General features: G+C 36.5%; 1 protein-coding gene across 8 annotated transcripts in view; it reads right to left on the bottom strand.

Annotated features, from left to right (window-relative positions):
* Positions 1 to 1,943: 1,943 nt before the first annotated feature.
* PRICKLE1 (prickle planar cell polarity protein 1) overlaps positions 1,944 to 13,825 on the bottom strand; it is a 121,416-nt gene continuing 109,534 nt past the window's right edge. For 7 of the 8 annotated variants that reach the window (XM_039505484.1, XM_039505513.1, XM_039505477.1 and 4 more), the window contains 7 exons: positions 11,756 to 11,935; positions 9,374 to 9,487; positions 8,119 to 8,256; positions 7,409 to 7,612; positions 6,576 to 6,762; positions 5,550 to 6,410; positions 1,944 to 4,509 (listed from right to left, as the gene is read on the bottom strand). In XM_039505484.1, coding sequence (XP_039361418.1) covers positions 3,650 to 4,509; positions 5,550 to 6,410; positions 6,576 to 6,762; positions 7,409 to 7,612; positions 8,119 to 8,256; positions 9,374 to 9,487; positions 11,756 to 11,872 — 2,481 coding nt within the window. In that variant the 5' untranslated portion in view covers positions 11,873 to 11,935 and the 3' untranslated portion in view covers positions 1,944 to 3,649. The remainder of the gene's footprint in view (positions 4,510 to 5,549; positions 6,411 to 6,575; positions 6,763 to 7,408; positions 7,613 to 8,118; positions 8,257 to 9,373; positions 9,488 to 11,755; positions 11,936 to 13,825) is intronic. The other variant, XM_039505533.1, reaches the window with a different exon arrangement.

Genomic DNA, 13,825 nt, shown 5'->3' with positions numbered 1-13,825 from the left:
GAGTAATTTAGTATCATCTGCAGACTTTGCTATCTTACTGTTTACCAGTCTTTCCAGATCATTTATGAATGTTGAATAGCACAGCTCCTTGCAGGACCTTGCTATTTACCACATTCCATTGTGAAAACTGATCATTTATTCCTACTCTTTGTTTCCTGTCTTTTAATCACTTACTGATCCATGAGAGGACCTTCTTCTCATTCTATGGCTGCTTACTGTGCTTAAGAGCCTTTGGCGTGGGACCCTCTCAAAAGTTTTTTGAAAGTCCAAGTTCACTATAGCCACTGGATCACCTTTGTACACACGCTTGACACCTTCAGAGAATTCTATTAGATTGAGGCATGATTTCTCTTTACAAAAGTTCTTTACAGGAGTTTCAACAAATTTGCTTAGAACTGAAGTTAGGCTTACTGGCCTGTAATTGCCAGTACATTCCTACAGCTAGACCAGGGGTCGGCAACCTTTCAGAAGTGGTGTGCCGAGTTTTTTCATTCATTCACTCTAATTTAAGGTTTTGCATGCCAGTAATATATTTGAATGTTTTTAGGTGGTCTCTTTCTATAAGTCTATAATATATAACTAAACTGTTGTTGTATGTAAAGTAAATAAGGTTTTTAAAATGTTTTAAGAAGCTTCATTTAAAATTAAATTAAAATGCAGAGCCCCCCCCGACCGGTGGCCAGGACCCAGGCAGTCTGAGTGCCACTGAAAATCAGCTTGCGTGCCATAGGTTGCCTACCCCTGAGCTAGACTCTTAAAGCATGGAATTTCTCTTCAGAGAGAGTCTATGGTACAGTTTGAGTCATTTAAGATTTTTACTACATTTAACTATATTTTTCCACATATAGTGCTACTTCCCCACCACGATCTACTCTGTCATTCCTATGTATTTTGTAGCTCTGTTAGTGTCTTCTTGTTTCGTTCTGCAAAAGATTTAAACCAAAAATGTTCACTGCTTGGTTAAAGTAGCAATGCATTTGCTTGCAGTGTGGTAGTCTTAGACTCATGCAACACAAATGGTTGCCTAGATGACCACTCTAGCATACTAATTGTCAAATAATTTGCTTAACTGATTTGAAAATCAACATTCTTCCATATCCTCAGAAGAAATGCAAGACTGGTTCTAGTTTTCAACATGCCACATTTTTTAGGGGTATTAGGAGCACCTGCCCTATTTTATTGTTTAGGTGGTCAAACCTATAGGCATTGGCATTTTATGTATAATGTTTTTTAATTAATATTTTACTAGCAAATTTCAGTATTCACACAGAATTAGAGAATCAGGTTTGTTACCCTGTCAAAGAAAGCTATCAGGTTGGTTTGACATGATTTGTTTTTGACAAATCCATGCTATTACTTATCTTATCGTCTAGATGTTTGTAAATTGATTGCTTAATTATTTGCTCCATTATCTTTCCGGGTACAGAAGTTAAGCTGACTAGTCTGTAATTCCCTGGGTTGTCCTTATTTCCCTTTTTATAGATGGGCACTAGATTTGCCCTTTTCCAGTCTTCTGGAATCTCTCCCAAAGATAATTGCTAATGGCTCAGATATCTCCTCAGTCAGCTCTTTGAGTATTCTAGGATGCATTTCATCAGACCCTGGTGACTTGATGAATTTGTCCATGTAATTTTTAACTTGTTCTTTCCCTATTTTAGCCTCTTCTGATCCTACCTCATTTTCACTGGCATTCACTATGTTAGACATCCATTCACCACTGACCTTCTTGGTGAAAACTGAAACAAGAAAGTCATTAAGCACCTCTGCCATTTCCACATTTTCTGTTATTCCCCCCCCTCCCCCATTGAGTAACAGACCTTACCCTATCCTTGGTCTTTCTCTTGCTTCTAAGGTATTTGTAGAATGTTTTCTTGTTACCCTTTTATGTTTCATGTAACAACAACAACAAAAACTTCTGCCTGTGGTTAAGGCATGCAGCATTGTAAGAGGTATATATGTTTATTATAACTAAATCAAAATTGCTCTTGATATACACGCTAGCTGAAGGGCAGAAATGGAGACTTCCTACATACAGTACATTTAAAATTCACTGATGGAAAGAAGCAGCTTTTAAAAGTTTTGTGCCAATCCTGTTCCATACACAACCCCAACATTAACTGTTCTCTAATGCAGGGCAATAACAAAGGTTATAAAAAAAAATCCACAGAAGTTGCATATTTGTTGTACTAATATATTCCAGGTTTGTGTGGTTTTTTACATTTATACAGTTTACATTTTGCTTGACCCATAAATAAACATTTGTAAGATTACAAGGGCCATAGTTTAGAGAGCATTTACACAGCCCTGCCATGCATACAGAGCTTTTAATATCTAGAAGAGAAAATTAAGCTTTGGCTCACTAAGTAATAAAATTTTGAATGTTTCTAAATGTAAACCCTTGACTAAAATACAAACAATCTTTTCATCCATAATGTTGCTGTTAAAACACCTAATAAATCTAGTTTTGTATTATAACAAACTTCTTGGAATTCAGGGATATAAAAATAATCAGTTTTTAAATCTTAACTGTACAATATGTACATTAATATTTTCACTGTTAAATTATGAATACATTTTAGTCTATGGAATACTACATTATAAATATCAATGTGTTTTCAATTTCTAATTGCAGCTAATAATACATTTAAAATCTGGAATAATGAGTTCCAAAAGATACAATATGGTCCTAATCCTTTCAACCCTTTTGCAAGTATTCTTTACATGAAGTAGTTTCATTGACTTAAAAGAAGTTACTTGCATGTGTAAGGGTTTCCAGTGTTAGGATACTGTGTTTCTCCCCTCACCACCCCTTTTTTTTTTAAGGGGTTTTTAAGGAAAACCATACTTTGTATTAAAATGTCAGTTATAGCTACGTGCATGTCCTACAGTGAAACAATGCCAGTCAAGTTCTAAACCAGCTGAACCTTGGATTACCTTAGTTAATAAAAAATTGCATTGAAAGGGTGCCTGGAATTCTTAATCTTTTAAAGAAGTCTGGGCCATTTACTGCTTCTGTACGATAGGACGATGGCCGCAGATATTTGAAATGTCATTTTCTGATTTGCCTCTTTTTACTGAAGGTTCCATTCCTTTAAAGGGCTGGCGCACACACAAATGAAGAATGGGAAAGCTGCAGATCAGGGTTCAATAAAATAAAAGCAATAGGTTAAAACTCCAGTTTGATGTGTAAAGAAAGGCAAGCCAGGCTGTGATTGTTCTAATGAAACTGGGAGGTTGCAGAAAAGGAACACACCACAGAACCCTCTCTTTTCCTCTCAAAAGGTAAAAACAAAGATATTGCGGCCATCTGAATACGTAAAGCAACAGTGAAGAACAAGCATTTTTTTTAACTTCAGTTCACTCTTATTGCACCCTCTCTCATATGTTTAAACAGGAATGAATTTCCAAAACAATGTTTATGTCTACACAAAGTCTGTATGAAAGACTGTAAACTGTAATAAGGAAGTAAAACTGTGATGTTTTGATAACCACAGCATATATTATGAAAACCTGGCAATATCTGATAATTGGAAGAAATGACATGTCTGAATGTTAGTTTTACACTGTAAACACCAGTAAGGTTATCATTTACAGATTATAACTACAAAGTTTATATGAATGTGTCGTCTCGGCTGTTAGTCTTAATGAGTTAAGAAATTATGCAGTTTTTGCCTTTTTGTCCTTTTTTCTTCTTTGATTTGGTTGTCCTTTGCCCAAACTGAGAACTGGCGAGTGCAGTGCTTGGACTGGAAAGGTCATCTGTATAGTATGGGTACCTCAGTGATCGTGGCTGTGGAATTGGCTGTCCAAGAAAATATCCTTCCTCTTCAGAATCAGATGATGATGATGATGAAGTTGAACACCAAGAGTCTTCTTCCTCACCATACAGTCCAAAAAATTTATCAACTGCCTGGTTCCGCAGTGCATAATCAGACATAGCATGGGCATACTGTCCATAGAGTTCTGTGTTTTGAATGTAAGCTTGAACCTCATGAGGGCTTTTATTTTGGATAAATTTGCCATAATCCTGAGGTGAGTAAAAGTGAAGTCTTTCTTTTGGAGAACATCTTCTTTCTGTAGTTAAATGAAGTGTATTATCTGAACGAGACTTCCTACTTCTCCTGCGACGATGCTGATGCCGATTCCCACGTTCTTCAAAATGAAAAACACGCCTACGAGTCCTTTCACTCATTGGAGGTTGGCGAATTTCAACACTCTCATAATCTCCATTGTCAATAACATCATCTGAAAACTTTACTTGTTGTGGTCTAGACTGGGATTTGGATCTTCTAAGTACAGGCATGTGTGCTGGCTTTTCTTCTGGCAACACCTTTTCTTGACATAACTCTGAACTTAAACTCTTTAAAGACTCTGCACTCCGGTGGAGCATTGAAGAATTTAGAGTTCCCATATTGCTCATTTTCTCACAGTCCTCTGCCTCCAGCTCCTGGAAAGTTTGCAAAGAATAAAAAGATGGCCTTGATTTGCTTTCTCCGTCCACTGAGGCCCCTAAGGAGGGAGAAAAAAAAATCAGTTAACTGTAATCTGTGAACTTGTAATGAAGTGGTGTTGACTCAAAATATTAAACTTCTAATAAAGGTTTATGGAGTAAACATGACTTATCACTGATTCTTTGTGACTTTGCCTTAAAGGTGAACTTAAAAGTAAAAAAAATGTTCTTGTGCCAATTTGTTTCTTTGAGATATATAAAGGCAGCCTGAAAAGTCTTTTAAATTATTTACATTAGCAGTTCAGGTCTTAACTATGATTAGTAGAAAACTAGTGACATTAGGACATCAAGAGTGAAAGGAATTTTTAATTAGTCTGTTCAAAACATCTACTGAACTCCAATGCCTAACACACACTTAAAAAAAAAAGTCTGTTAAAGATTCAGCATCCCACACCACCTGTTTAGGGTTGACAACACATTCCATGTTTCCAGGAATTCCTCCAACAAAGTCAGAGAATACCATATGTGACAATCTGGATATTTCGAAGGTAAAACAGATTGCAATGGGTGGGCAGAATGGCCTTGTGTTTACAGTGTAAAACTAACATTCAGAAATGTCATTTTTTTAAAAGGCCATCATCCATTCAAACATTCTCAATACATATAAAAGCAAAACATGAAATAAACCCATTTAAAAATATTATTTGCAGTTAACCTTTAATACCATCATTATAGACTGAAAAGTGGTTTTTTATATTTTTCTTTAGTGTTATGAATTTGTTATATATAGGTTGTGTACCTAATAAGTATAGAGTGAAAAACAGTTCCTCCAGCAAAAGTTGATGTCAGCTCTAACACCTCAAGTGGTCTGTGTTTCTCTTGTGAGTAACGGAGGAAATAACATAGCCAGATCCTGCCCTCAGATACCTATGCATCTCTTTCTTAAGGGGAGGTTGGAGGTGTATACTTCAATTAAAAAAAGATAGTTAAGGGTCAAATTCTTCCCTGAAGTCTTCATATACATTACTACTAATTCGGAATTCTAAAAAAAAAAAAAAAAATCCTAGGAAAATGCTTACTTTTCCCTATAATCAATTACCTGTGATGTTAGACAAAGCCAAGGAATCCATTGAATCTCGAACACTTTGTTCTTGTTGTTTCAGATCAGACAAACATTCCAATGAACCTTCATACCATTGTGTCTGGTCATGTTTGTATCCTGAAGCCACATGTTCCATATCTAACTCTTGAATTTTTCTACTACTGGCAGGCCCTGGATGGCTGCCATATGCAGAATCCCCTAAACCATCTTGTGACTGGGCCCAATACATGTCTGCCTGATATTTTTTACTTGCCAGGCTTTGATTATTTTTTTTCAAATCTGACTTGCTTTTAACATTATCAGAAATCCAGTGTTCATTTGATGTAACATCTACTTCAGCAGGCTGCTGAAAGAGGCCTTTATCACCAAATTTTAGGAGGAGTTGAGTCATGTAGTCTTCATGCTCAGCCCACTCTTCAGGGTCTTCGGTCACTTCCTGCTCTACTCTTCCTTTCCAAAAATCTTCATTCACAAAGCCTGCTCCTTGCCTTGAAAGGCTTACGTCATCCATCTTGCGAGAAAGAGTATCATCAGCATTGCTAGAAAGACCAGGGAATTTGTAATTCAGTGCTGGTGACAGTAGAAGAGACTGTCTACACTGGTCAGCTGATCGGCTGCTCTTTCCCATACGAACACTTCTTCTGGAGTCTCTTGATCGTGCAGACTGAAATGCAGAATCAGATGAGTCAGAGGCATGAACGTCTTCTCCCAAACTACAAGTTTTTGAACAGTAAATTTGTCCTTGCTTGGGAAGAAAAGGACAACCCAGCAGAGAGGCCTTGCACTGAGCACAAGAAAAACAAGTCTCCGTGGCATGCCAGTGCTGTCCATCATAGGTCATCTGAGCATGGTCAACACCTAGTAATGAGAGTCAAAGAGGGACTGTTTAGTTTATGGCTAAAATAGTATAAGAAGTTACACATGCAAAACCTGAAGCTTTTTTGGCTTGTGAATTATCATGTTTATTCAATAAAATACTCACCACCCTTGTAAAATGTTAATACTTAAGAAGGATATATTTACCTATGTGTTCCCCACAGGTCTCACAGTACTCAGCATAAAGAGATTCAAAACACCCACAGCAGAATGGACGCCCATCCTTCATAATGTATCTCTGTCCACCAAGGATAGTTTCACACTCAAGGCAACAAAAATGCTTCATATGCCAATGGCGACCCTCAGCTTCTGTGCACTCATCAGCAAAGATGATCTTAAAAAATAAAAGTAAATTTTTAGGCAGGCATTAATAATGTTTGTTGGATTCATGAAAACTGCATGTAAAAAAGGAACTGTACCAAAGGAATAAAGTTAACAGACCACCGATTACATTTAAAGAACTATATATTAATTCAGCAGTACTGTCAATCTGAAGTATTAACTGATCAGTTTCAATAGTTAAAAATACAAGATTTAGCTATGCTGCTACAGGTAGACAGAAGGCTGTCACATTTGCTAAGTAAAATGAATATATATTTTTTAAAAGTAACTAAAATTAGTGCATAAGACGGATGTTTCCAAGTATTTGAGGTATGACTGATAAGGTCAGCAATAAGAAAATCATTATTCTGGAATGTGTACAAGTTTTCCTTGTAACTCAGTCTTTAGGTTTCAATTCTAATCTCAGATACACAGCTGTGTATCACCCTTGTCCAATATCTGATTTTACAAGATCTGTTTGGAGACTGGAGAGGTTGTTCACATCTACATATGTGATACTAGAATACAGTCTTTGTTGCCAAAGGGTACACATTAGTATTCAAAAGTTGTTTGTTTAATTGAGCAAGGGACATGACAATTTTATCCTATTAATGGTGGGTTCTGTGGAAACATGGGTTTAGTACAAAAGTGTTATTTACCTCATCACATGCTGAACAACGGGGTTTGAGAAGTTCAGCATGGTGTCTACCACAGTGAATTTTTCCATCTTGGTAGAAGTAGATTAGGTCAACAAGAAGCTCATTACATGTAGAGCACACAAAACATGATGGATGCCAGTACACTCCAGGTCCAGCTCTTGAAGCAAACACTGCAACTTCACCTCCATTTACTTTTGTACCACACTAGAAACAACCAAAAAAAAGTTAATAAGCTTCCACTGCAGGAATACCAGCCTTTGGTGTTAGTTTAGTTAAATCAAAACACCAAGCCCAATACATTGTTAAAGTGCTTATTCCATTTTATATAGCAAAAGGGGCAATTCTAATAATCCTGGATTGTACACAATTCTGATGCAGAAGTAAATTTTACTCCTATGCACTTACTTGGTGTTTTTAAAACACTTAAATCTTCTGTGTATTAAATAGGTATGGATTTAGTACAACAGCCAGATGGCTACAATGTGACTTATTGCCTACTCTGAAAATTGTTTGGTATATCCACACCATGTGAAAGAATTAAATCTAACTTTTTTAAAAATAAACCATTATCTTCTCTCTTCTTATGTGGAATTTTATCAGTATTACTGAGTACAAGCACAGACAGACAAGAGCCTATATGTAGCATCAACAAACGTATAAGGTCTACAGTGTTGGTACAGCTAGTTTCATTGCTATTGCCACAAGGTTACCTGTTCACAGACTGCATGCATTACTGCTCTTGAGAGCAGTTTAATAGTTCCTCGTCCCAATGCCTCCTTCTTACGCTGAGTGCTAAACATTTGTAGTTCCTTCTTCTCTTCTTCACTTAAAGATTGACAATATCTCACCTTCAGAAGAAGAGAGGGTACATGCTTTAGACACCAAGCTACTGGTTATTTACTTCGCAGTAGTAACTAAAATATGTGATAAAATATCAACATCCCTGTTCAACTCCTTCCTAAGATTTCCCACATGCTTTATATTTCCTACAATACATATATTAAACTCTTCCACATGTTACAACACCAGATATGCAAAGAGAAAGTTTATGTGAATTCTTTGTTAAAGTATTATAAGCAAATCAAAAGTGTGCTAAACTATTGCTATCTAAAAATAGAATTGCTGCCAAATTAAATTTGTTAGTGTGTTTGGATGTATGGTTTTTGGACTTGCAGATAACCAAACAGTGTATACTGCAGTATACACAAGAACTTAAGCACCGACTCGTTTTTACAAAAGTATTTGTTACTTTCACTTCTACCCTATAATACACAGAATCGTGTCTAGGTTTCAAACCTTTTACTGCCACAAAGCATCCTTTCTATTACAATGAAGTCTCAGAAATGTGTAGGTTCCTGGTAATTGATGGGTGGTTGCAAACACTATAAAACCAACTTGTGTTAAGTTTATTGCACTGACTGCCTTCGTCTTAACAAGAGAAAGCAATGGCCTCCTAGACAGCTCTTATCTGAATACAACTGAAATGAACAGCTAAACCAGGGGTTGGTAACCTTTCAGAAGTGGTGTGCCGAGTCTTCATTTATTCACTCTGATTTAAGGTTTCACGTGCCAGTAATATATTTTAAAGTTTTTAGAAGGTCTCTTTCTATAAGTCTATAATATACAACTAAACTATTGTTGTATGTAAAGTAAATAAGGTTTTTAAAATGTTTAAGAAGCTTCATTTAAAATTAAATTAAAATGCAGAGCCCCCCGGACCAGTGGCCAGGACCCAGGCAGTGTGAGTGCCACTGAAAATCAGCTCGCGTGCCGCCTTTGGCGCCCGTGCCATAGGTTGCCTACCCCTGAGCTAAACAATGGATTTGACAATGTACACACTATGCTATCTTTATGGGTTAGATTCATTGCATGTGACATTTTAGACTTGTAATATGTCCACAGGAAGATCATTCTTCATTCTTAAAAAGAAGCATATAGTTAATGGATACATGGACACATAGTTACCTCATTATCATGGGGTGGCAACTGGTACAGAAGCTGTTTAATTCTATGTTTTTCTCCAGGGCTGTTAATGTAAGGGACCTTCTCCTCCGGCAAACAGGCAAAGTATAGCTGTACCTGAATAGGAGGTATTAAGAATTAAGACCAGAGGGGTACACATGACTCAAACATTGTAAATGTCCTTCAACCAGTGCCTTATCTTAAGTCTCATTTACAAAGGAACTAAGATATGCTACATTAGATCTGTGACAGCATTTGCATTCCTCTAGGTAATATGAGGACCAGATGAGCTAACACAGCAGAACTGGATTGTCTCTGCTACAACTAGCGCCCAGCTGCTGAATTGCTTTTCTGGAATGCAATTTGCAGTGACAATTACGGGTATCATAAATTATGCACATTTAATGCTATCATTATTTCCACCCCCTTTAGGGTTGGTCAGCAAGCCTGTTGAAATTCCAAATTTCCCTCTGCAGTTTACCACACAATGTGTGAAGCTGTACTAAAAACAACTACTACATAAACAAATTTAATTTGCTCTGTGCATTTTACACATTGCTGAGACAAAAGGTGTTTTGTAATCTTCTGCTGATCAGGTTCTTCACAAGCATCAGCTTTCATTGCTACCATGTGAGCTTTTGGTAAGAAGCAAAAATCATCCTTCTCTCTCTTGGGAGGAGGAGGTTGGCTCCAGCCACATTTCAACCAGATGCAAGTTCACTTTGAAATTTTCATAGGGTTTTTCGTTTGACCGGGAAAGCAAAACACACTATGCCTTCTTGAAAGTCTTCTCAGGCTTGTCTTTATTTCATCTTATCAGTAGAAACTTATGACAGGAAAACTGTAAAGAATGCTATGACAAAGCCCAATGGCAAAAAATATTTTTGTGGAACAGCTACAGATTTATTATTTTTCCTGTACAGTTTCCAGCTTGTCATAAGGCCTGAGGCTGTAAATAAGAGCTGATTGTTGCAGACGATATTACCTGCTATCTGTATTTAAATGATGTTTTGGTCAATCACTTACTAGGCATTTTAGTTAAGACAAATGAAAAAAGAATAATTTCTTCCTCAGTCAAGTTAAGTGGAAAAAGTAGTACAAATCACTGTCAGGTTTTGACACAGAACTGAACATCAATGAGTTTCAATTAAGTTTACTTTTAAGTCCACTAACCAACAGACTTTCTTTGCAAGGAACAAAGCAGAACATGCAGTAAAAAGGAAACTTCTAGGGTTAATTTGCTCTATGCCCATGTCTCACATAATACTAATCAAAATGCCACTGATGTCATCATCTGTATGAAAATATCTTTAAGCCTGTGGTACCTAGAATGAGTGACTTCTGCTGCATTTCCCTTAAGAGTTTAAAGTAGCTGTTAGCTAGTTGTTCCACCTTCCCCATGTCCCTCAAGGTAATTTAACTCTAGTGTATTTAGTTTGTGATAAAAGGATCTTCCTTAAAGATGGTGCATCATATATGGGTCTCGTTGGCTTGTTATTCTTAATTTAATCATGAAGAGAAAGTCTCTGGAAAACAAAAAGTAGATCTTTTGCTCCTGCATACATCAGCAGGCCACCTGAACTAGAGATGCTCAGCTCCCTTGACATGTTACACATAGTCTAGTGGTCACCCTACCCATTTATACAGGAACAACAGAACTCAATGCTGGTCAAACACCTTATGAATCATCTATATCAGATTCTGCAGTACTGTTGCTGGATCTTCTTTTTAACTAGAAGTTTATTTAAGAACCTATTTTTGAACATTTGATCAACATAGCAACTTGGTCCATTAGCAATTAGTGTCATTGTTCTATTTCCATTGCCATTATTTTCTTATACTTAGAAAGGTTTCATTTTCAGTTTTAGGCAGTTTAGTTGAGGAAAAACCACCATCCAAAACAAAAAATGGAACAGTCCTAAACTCCTCTCCCCTCCAACTGTAAAAGTCAACTCCAGAAGGCATGCAAGAGAGAAATCATTGCGTGAATAAGTGGCAATATGTACAGTTAAACAATTTTAAAGCAGCGCCAGAAATAGTTTCATTTAAATACATCATATTTAAAGAAACATCCCATTTCACACATATGTCAAATATTTACTTATTTAGAAAAATAAAGAATTGGAAAGTATATTATTTCTATTATAAAAGTGTCCAGTGATGATTTTTCTTTTAATATAGGCTTCCCAATAACCAAAGCTGTTTAACCTCTCTCCCCATTAAGATAGGCCATTAGAAAAAAAAATCTGCTAAAGCACACTTAACTTACGTCTTATTAGGAAGCTATATAATAAGTCTTTCATCAGTGGCAACACATGATATTTAGTAAGAGATGAAATTATAGCTATTTTGATTAATTTTAAAAATAAGAGTCTCAGTTCCTACCTGTTCTGGTCTAAGACCTGGTGGAACCCAGGTATATTCTTCCAAGGCACAGCCAGAGTCGTCATCGGATGTTGAGCTTCGTTGACACCCAAAGGTAAGGTTAACTTTTGGCTCCATCTCCAAAGGCACAGTGTAGTGTGCAGTGTCAGCTATTCAGTTGCAGTTCATCAAGAAACTGTTCTGAAAAGATGAGATTACAAAAGAATTAACAAAACAGGAAAAGCCTCATGGAAGTGATCTTGGAGTAGGGGTAGAAGGGCATCAAACAAGTTAAATATTTGAAATACTATTGTGGCAAAGTGATTGCTATAAAATACATCATGAAGGGGAGATGCTTCTATTGATACGTCAATGGGAATTTAGATTATATGCATAGCATGAAATACTGATCTTCAGTAAAATTAATTAGTGTCTTGGCAGGACAATCATCCTGACCACCTGGGATTAAGAAGACATTTCCTCCAACAGTATAACATTGCACGATTAAGCTGTATTTACATTCAGAATTTCAGGCCTCTCTTATCATTGGCCTAAGTGCTGATGCAACTCCATTGATGCTAGATCATGCATAGAAAGTTTTACCAGTAAGCCCTTTCAAATCACGTCTAAACATCACAGCAGTATAATACCTGTGGCTGGACACATTACCAGTCCCACCATTGCCAATATCAATGAAGTTGTACCAGTGCTAGGCCAGTGGTGGAAGAAGGACTTAAATTCTCATGGTAGACAATGCTGTAGGTATAGTATCAGAGGTTTTCCTCCTTCAAGCAAATGGCAGTAGACATTTAATTACTATGCATCTCTTTTTAAGATACACATTTATCATAAGCCATTCTTGAGCTAGTCCATACCTTCCTACCTTCACAAAAAGATGAAACTGACTATTCCATTTTGCTATTGCTACAATACTAAAAGGTTCCACACCCAAAAAAAAAAAAAAAACCATGAATAATGAAGTTTACACATGCCTTGAGAATTTATCCACTAATTTTAGCCTACTGCTAGTTAGAATAACAAAGTTATAAATCCTGAAAACACTGTTTTTTAGAGATGCCAACAGACTTATTGCAGTGCACAGCAGCACTGCAATAAAGATTGCTTACATCATAACTCATTATTCTAAGTACTACGGTAGATCTCCTATCCAAGCCACTGTAAGAACTGCATATTTTCACAAAGCATGTTGGATGTTAAATAAATCCCTAAAATTTTATTTCAGTTTTTGCTGAAGTGGTAAACTTAGTAAATTTAAATAAATTAAAACTAAAATTAAGTGACATCAGTGCATATTATAAAGAAAGGTAAGTGTTAACATGAAGGAAAACCTCTACATTTACTATTTTGTGCAGTATTTTAAAACAGCATGCATGCCAGAAGGCAGACCTTAACCCAACCAACCAATAAATTTGACTTTACTTCACCCTTAACAAAAGTAAAGATGACCTCATTTCCTTTTCTACTGTTCAGAGTTTGTGACCTTTTAAATAAGTCATCATTTTAAAGCAGGTGCAGCTCATTCATGTTTTCAATGTAAAAAAAAAATCTTTATGAACATCATTCATTCAGTCCTCAATTACTAGTGTTAATAAAAGTCAGGAGCAATTTAGTGTGGATATTATATTGTCTTGAATATTACTGTTGCTAAAACAAGTAACAAAAAAGCAGTGCTCATCTACTGAATAATTTATTAAAATGATCAGTAGGCAGATCTCTTAAAGTTCACTTTGGGTATCTAAAATACATAGATAAACATCTTATCTATAAACTAATTTCCTTTGAAAGCAGATACGGAGGAAATAATTTGTTCAAAGAAAATTCCTTTCTCATGTTAGTGGAAATAAAATCATCCAGTACAACAAGAGCAATAATTTCATTTTAGATCTAAGGCTATGTCAACCCTACAAATTACTTCAGTATAATTTATGTCACTCAGGGGTGCGAATAATCCACACCGCCTGAGCGACATAGGTTATACCAGGGGCAGGCAACCTATGGCACGTGTGTCGAAGACGGCACACGAGCTGATTTGCAGTGGCACTCACACTGCCCAGGTCCTAGCCACTGCTC

The sequence above is a fragment of the Mauremys reevesii genome, linkage group 1, assembly GCF_016161935.1.
Source record: "Mauremys reevesii isolate NIE-2019 linkage group 1, ASM1616193v1, whole genome shotgun sequence".
NCBI lineage: Eukaryota > Metazoa > Chordata > Testudines > Geoemydidae > Mauremys > Mauremys reevesii.
Note: the sequence above shows the minus strand (reverse complement) of the source record. Positions and strands in the feature narration are given on the sequence as shown.